We start from the raw sequence: 7,014 nt of genomic DNA, 5'->3' as shown, positions 1-7,014 counted from the left end.
TTCTGGTCACTGCAGTTGTCAGGAACTCTGCCTTAGAGGTGAACAGCTTGGGGGCATCTCAATTTGGAGACAAAAACTGACCTCTTGCTCCTGGGCTCAATTCTTTCCTTTTATATTTCCAGCTCTCATTTTTTAAGCCTCTTATAGCTAACATACATTTATTTCTGCAAAGATTTACCACCTCCTTGGAGATCACAGGCTTTTGATATCCCAGCAGCCTTGAGTCTATGACATTTTGGAAGCATGGACCATTGGGACTTGCTAGGGTTCCTCATTATCACGTTAAACTGCAATGTGACCATTGTGGGTGAGTACAAGAAATACCCCCAAAGCTTTTATTTTGTTTTTGTTTTGTTTTGTTTTGTTTTGTTTTGTTTAAAGATTTTAGATATTTATAGAGAGGGGAAGGGTGGGAGAAAAAGAGAGAGAAATACATGAACGTGTGGTTGCCTCTCTCACCCTCTACTGGGGAATTAGCCCACAACCCAGGCATGTGTTGTACACTGAGAATCAAACCAGTGACCCTTTGGTTCACAGGTTAGCACTCAATCCACTGAGCCACACCAGCCAGGCTGTTTGTTTTTTCTTTTTTTTTTTTTAAATTGGTTTGTCTTGTCTAGCCCCAAGACAAAGGCCTATGAACTACTGGAGCAAAGAGGACTATGGATTCAAGCTTCTGACTGTACCATAGTTCCAACAATCATTTAAGGAAGTCTGGATGTGAGTGTTGCTTCTCTCCTTGGGCCTCTTCTTGCTGACATTCTGGTGCTGAGTCTGAAGAATGAAGCAGGTGGAAGGAATGTTTTTGTGTAACTCTTTTCTGGTTGCCTTACCATAAAAAGAAGCAATACAGTAAAAGTGAAAGAGAAATTAATGCCTCAATTATACTTTCTTCTTGTTCATTTTTTTAGAGTTTAATCTCGAAGCTTAATTTGTAAAGATTATCAATTTCTCTTGTGCTTTAAGCCAAATCCCATTTTAGTTTAGTTATTTTTTTAACAAAGAAAGTGATAAGGATTTCTGAGTTTAGTGCAGGTAAGGCAATTTTTTAGAGAAGTATGGGTGTCCTAGGAAAAGAAACTGAGACAAGAACTAATCATTGATGTTTTTCTTATTCATTATTTTGTAGAACTTAAACAAAATCATCTTGGTCTTTAAAAGTTTGAGTCAATCTCATCACATAATAATATTCTTTAATTGCCTTCATTTTAATAGAGTTTTGTTTTTCTGCTCTCAGGTGATGTTTTCTCTATCTTATCACAAAACAAAATATTTACAAATTATTTTGTCCAAGTCTTAAACATGTTCCAAAATAGTTGACTCATGATATGAAAAGAAGACTTTTGAAGTTATTTTGAGTCCCCAGCTTGGCCATATGTATTCATGATAAGTTGAAAAAGACAAAGTTCATTGATTCATAAAATTGAAATAAGGGAAAAGGAATTCTGAATTACTGAAAAATCTGAAAAATTGAATGTTCATAGAGACATTTGATTCAAAAGTCATAGAGCAATTTAAATATAAGCCCTGCTATTACAAGATGTTCTTTCAAACCATTATCATAAATAAAAAATTAACTGAGATTAACAGTTGTATTATATAGTTGTTATACACAGTAACAAGAATGCATTAACATTCTTTAAGAAGCTTAATCTCCTAAACTTTCATTCTAAATCTTTCAGTCCAGGAGATATTAACAAAAGTTTGAACTAGTGGAGTCAAATATTCTTAGTATTTATGCTTCTTTAAAATCTATTATTCTCAAAAGGATTTTATAAACAAGTAGTTCAAACAGTGTCTGACACATAAGTGCTCCATAAGTATTTGTCACATGTGCTAACTCGCTGATACTGTTGCTGTGACTGAAATACATGTGTGTGTATTTCACATTTCACTCTCAGTCCCAGTACACACTTAAACATTATTGTTAGGAGAAAGCATGGTGGTGCTCACCCTACCTCCTCTTTTTCAGGGAAGATCTGGCTTATCTTCATGATCCTGCTGAGGATGGTGGTCATCATTGTGGCGGGGTCCCCTGTCTACCAGGATGAGCAGGAGAGGTTTGTGTGCAACACCCTGCAGCCAGGGTGTGCCAATGTCTGTTATGACATCTTCTCTCCCGTGTCCCACCTGCGCTTCTGGCTAGTCCAAAGCGCGTCTGCCCTCCTCCCTTCTGCGGTTTTCGGTATTTACGTCCTGCACAAAGTATCCGAGCTCGCTGTCTGGGGCCCCTGCAGGCCAGGTGGCAGTCCCGGGAACCAGAATCCCGCTGACCTGAGCCCCGAGGATCGGCGCTGCTCGCTGCCCTGCAGGGAGGGGCGCAGCCTGGTGGTGCCAGATTTCTCCTCGGGCTATATTGTGCAGCTCTGTCTGCGGACTTTGGCAGAAATAGCTTTCGGGGCCTTGCATTACCTCCTCTTCGGATTCTCGGTCCCCAATAGATTCTCCTGCACCCATGTTTCCTGCTCTGGCACGGTGGACTGCTACGTCTCTCGGCCCACGGAGAAGTCCACCCTGATGCTCTTCCTCTGGGCACTCAGCGCTCTCTCGGTGCTGCTCAGCGTGACTGACCTGCTCTGCAGTCTGCGCCGAAGAACGCGCAGGTGGCGGGGCACAGCTGGGGGCCGCCGGGGATCCGGGGAAGAGAGTGCGGCTCTTGAGCACCCTGGCCAGTGGACCCGAGGGCACGATGCCCACAGCCCCGGTAGTCAGTCCGCTGTGTCAGGGCGGGTGGAGCTTCCAGATGAGGATGAGACTGAGGGGTTATCCTTAGCTAACGACAAGCTGCCCAGGGCTTGCACAGAGCCTGGGGTCAGACCCCGCACAGAAGCCCCTCAGAAGCCCCAAAGTGAAGATCCCTTAATGCTCCTCAGCCTGCTGGCCCGGCCCCGCCCATCCATTCCGCAGCAACCCCCCGCCCTCCGGGCTGGCTCTGGAAGGGCCCCTCTCCTGGAGACCAGAAGGTCTGAGTGGGTGTGAAGAGGTCAGCTGGGCAGTGCAGTGACTGAGAGAAGATGCAGACCCGAATGTGCAGCATTACTTTGGCACATGGGAAACCTTAAAGTTCCTGGAGAATATCGACAGTCAAGAAGGCCATCTTGCCTGCCACAAATGGCTTCAGACTGAAAGCTACAATGATTAATTGACGAGGATCAGGTTACTACTATCATCGTATGCTCTTGATTGGTCTATTGTCTTATTCTTTACCGTGGTATGTGCTTTATGTAAAGCATGTACCTTACATTAGTAGAGCTCATTACTGTTCTAATGTTTTCTGGTGAATTATTATGAGGGTTCGTTTTGCTTGTTTTTTTTTTTTTTTTTCTGCTTTGATAAAACAGGTATCTTATGCATGTAATCAATAGAGTCAGTAGGGAGACATTAGTTTAACTTTTCCAACCCCCTTTAATAAAATTAATGCTGATAGTGATATCCCACTACATACTTCATTGTGTTATGGGAGAAATGACAAATGCAGAAAATATGACTGGTAAACAATTGGGGCCTTTTGGGCATCTTTGATGGTTATTGCATTCAGGTGGAAGTTGCATAGGCTATGGGTGGACCCTGACTTGTTTGTTGTTTCTGAGTGTGTCTCTGAGTAGTTGTCTTCACTGAGGAAAGGGAAGTGAGTGGCCCTAGAGCTATCCAATGCTTTCCAGTCTGGGTTTTGCCTGTGTCCTTGAGAGAGTTGTACAGTTCAGGTTGCCCTGAGAGACCTCATACTCCAGTGGAGAGGAGAAACTCCAGGAATTCTGTGGTTTCACAGTCTGAGCTCCTGCTTTCTGTGTGTGCAATGGAAAGAGCTGCCACTCTCCTGGAAATAGGCTTCCACAGGTCCTGGCTGCACTTATTTGAATTGTCCTGCTTTGCAAGACCTGTTAGAACTTTAATGCTGCCTTTTAGTGCTGGATAGGAGGACACAGTGCAGCAGGAAGAGCCACTGTGGATCAGGACATACCTGCTCACCTGCAGCAAGAGAAGAGCCATCTGGAATTGATGAATATCCTCTCGTCTACAAACACAAAGTGTCCGAGAAAGAGAATTTCCCTCACCCATTCAAATAATTAAAAAGGTGAACAAATATACTCATGGAACCAATGGACACTTTTAACTGTTCTAAAGAAGATTTTGACAATGAAATATCTGCCAGAATGGAGAATAACATCCTACTTGATGTATCTACAGGATGTCAAAACAATTGATTAAAACTTAAAAAAAATCCACAATTGTTTTGGCATAAAGATATTTGAATGAATGTGCTTATATTTAACATGCAGTAAATCAATTTCTTTCTCTCTTGCTCCTCATTCATTGAAACCTGTAAGCCATGACTCAGACGTCTTTCTTTAATACTTAGGTCAATGTCTGCACATAGCAAATAAATGTGATTTTTGAGTCTAATATTCCTAAACCATTCAGGGGCAAATCTGGTTTTTGACTCCTGCCACATACAATTCTAAGGTTGGAAAAATATAAGAATTCTCTAGGGCTTCATTACTATTTGTTTTCCCAAATCAATTCATGGCTTTTATTGCATCTTTTTTGGGGTGAAATTTAATCTCTGCTTACAAGACACTGTAAGATAGAAAATTCTACATAGAAATAAGAAACTCATTGAAAGGAGAAGTTTCATACAGTATATATAGTTTCGAAATGTTCAAGTATAGTTTCATTGTAAAAAGTGCTGCAACAACAACCACATTTAAAAAGAGCTCTAAGTAGAGAAATGGTAAGACAAACTTACAGCAAACATAGTACAAAACAACAACATTTTATGCTTCAGCTGTATAATCTAAAAGTTAAAGGTCCCAGAAGTACTATCCTGAACTTGGAACATACAGCTGCCAGAGGTAGTTTCTGGCACATTTTGATCTTCCTCTTCCTCTACAGGGAAATAATCAAGTTTAATGAAACTTTGTATACAGATTCATTTTCATAGTTTTGTAGAGCTTCAATTTTGTCTAAACCTCCACATTCCTCAATCATTATGCCAAGTTTCTCAGTTTCACCTAGTTTCTTAACAGCCTGGAAGATATTTGAAATGGCATCTAGAATAACCAGAATAATTTTGGTATCTTTTACAGTTAAGAGGTTCACCAATGGTTCTATTATACCATAGTGAACAAGGTATATAATCTGTTCAACTGTTCCACCACTTGTATAGGTGGTTACAGCCTATACAGCTTCCTTTTGTGTCTTAAAGTCTGCCATAAGAGAAGAACAATGAGGAATGGGACTAATCCATGATTCATAACTTGTTGTACCTCATCTTGGCAGCCAGCTGTAATGTTTGACATTGCCCATGTAGCTTCCTTCGGAATATTAGTCTTAGAGTTCATTAACAGGCTGGGAAACATGGCAAATGCTCCCGCATTTATTACAACCTAAGTCTGTTCATCTGTTCCAGTGACAATATTTCCTATGGCTCTTAGTGCAGGAGTCACAATTGGCAATTCAGTAGCTCCCAGGATCTTCACAAACTGGGGCACAACTCCAGTTTTCACAACCATTTCAATCCACTCATTTGGACCATCAGTAAGGTAGGAGATGGCCCAGCAGATATCTGCTAATCCTTCTGGGTCATCATGATGTAGGAGATGAACTAAAGTAGGAAGAATCTGCTCAACAGCATCTAATGGGGGTGCAGGATTCTTGTTGCAACAAAGGTTTGAGTGTCCAGGTAAGATTATGTAAGTAACCACATGCTAAAGATGACATATCAGGAACTGCAAGAAGAGCCAACAGTGGATCAACTGCACCGTACTTGATAACCAAGTCTCGGAAAGCTGAACCATCACCTGTGATGTTTCCCAGAGCCCATAGAGCTTGTTCATTGATGTGAGCATGGGAAGATGTCAACACAGAAATGAATGTTGGGATAGCACCTCCATCTACTACAATCTTGGCTTGTTCTGATGTCCCAGAAAAAAGTGTTAGTGAAGGCCCAGGCAGATTCAAACTGAATGGGACTACAATCAGTTCTGTCCAAGAAGGACACAAATTTTGGAATCAAACCAGCCTGTAATATGCTGTCTATTGGTGGCAGTTTTTCCCTAGAAAGCCATTTCCTTGCAGCCGGAGTAGCTTGAAGCTGGCTTTCCAAATTGTTGCTATTATGCCTTTGATAATGTCTTCAACAGACCAATTTATAGTGCTCTGGTTGTTGTGGCTTTCCTACAGTGGAGAAGTAGCATCATCAGGAAATGAGCTTACATTTCTTCTTTTCAGCATCTGTTCATCCTCCTTAGCTTTTCTCAGCTCTACATTAACTTTTATTTGATGACGCTTCATTTCTGTACTGTCTTTCCCCTTGTTCTTACATCTGTTAAGGTGGGCAACTGGTGAGTTAACATTCTCATTGGTGGACATGGTTATGAGACAGAGGGAGATAGCTGCACAACTGGGTTAGTCTATTCACAGCAGACAGTGCGAGGTGGACGTGCTGTGGTTTGGTTGCTCTGAAAACACCCAACACTGATCAGCACAAAGACTGTGTGTCACATCTTTAAAATATCACAGATAAGTCTGAGGAATCATCTGACATCTTGCCATTTCTATAGCTGGACAACTTAGATCTTATCAGCCTACTCAACTGTTCCTTTTTCAGAAACAGATATTATCCAAAATTTTTCTGATATTCTTGTTTTTAACTGTTGTGGCTTACTGAATCAAAGCAGCTGAATTTGATACATTTTCAATGTTGTTTCCTTCAAGAACTCGTCTTTCTGAACTCGAGACACTGAACAAGCAATGCCTGAACTCATCTGAACCCTGTGGATTTTTTCCTCCTCAAAATTTCTGATTTCAAGAGAACCATTTTTATAACAGAAGCCTAATGTAACACCCTTGATAATGTTCTGTACAGGACTGCAGATAATGTGAACAGTGGCCAGTTCCTTTCTATTTCCCCACCAATTTTCAACTTAGAGCTTCTTCTTTTTGTCTCAAAGGAGACTGGGTTCTACATTGATGTCATTAAAGTCCCTCTGTAGGGTGCCTCTGGGGGGCCCT

At 41.4% G+C, this 7,014-nt stretch overlaps 1 protein-coding gene and 1 pseudogene across 1 annotated transcript; one reads left to right on the top strand and one right to left on the bottom strand.

Annotated features, from left to right (window-relative positions):
- Positions 1–243: 243 nt before the first annotated feature.
- GJD4 (gap junction protein delta 4) lies at positions 244–2,979 on the top strand. The gene is made up of 2 exons (XM_045819960.1): positions 244–307; positions 1,973–2,979. The coding sequence occupies exons 1-2, from the start codon at positions 244–246 to the stop codon at positions 2,977–2,979; spliced, it is 1,071 nt and encodes a 356-aa protein (XP_045675916.1).
- Positions 2,980–4,795: 1,816 nt separating this feature from the next.
- On the bottom strand, positions 4,796–6,372 carry LOC123806917 (annotated as a pseudogene).
- Positions 6,373–7,014: the final 642 nt, after the last annotated feature.

This window comes from Phyllostomus hastatus, unplaced genomic scaffold, assembly GCF_019186645.2.
Source record: "Phyllostomus hastatus isolate PE091 unplaced genomic scaffold, TTU_PhHast_1.1 phas_scaffold_39, whole genome shotgun sequence".
Taxonomy (NCBI): Eukaryota; Metazoa; Chordata; class Mammalia; order Chiroptera; family Phyllostomidae; genus Phyllostomus; species Phyllostomus hastatus.
Note: the sequence above shows the minus strand (reverse complement) of the source record. Positions and strands in the feature narration are given on the sequence as shown.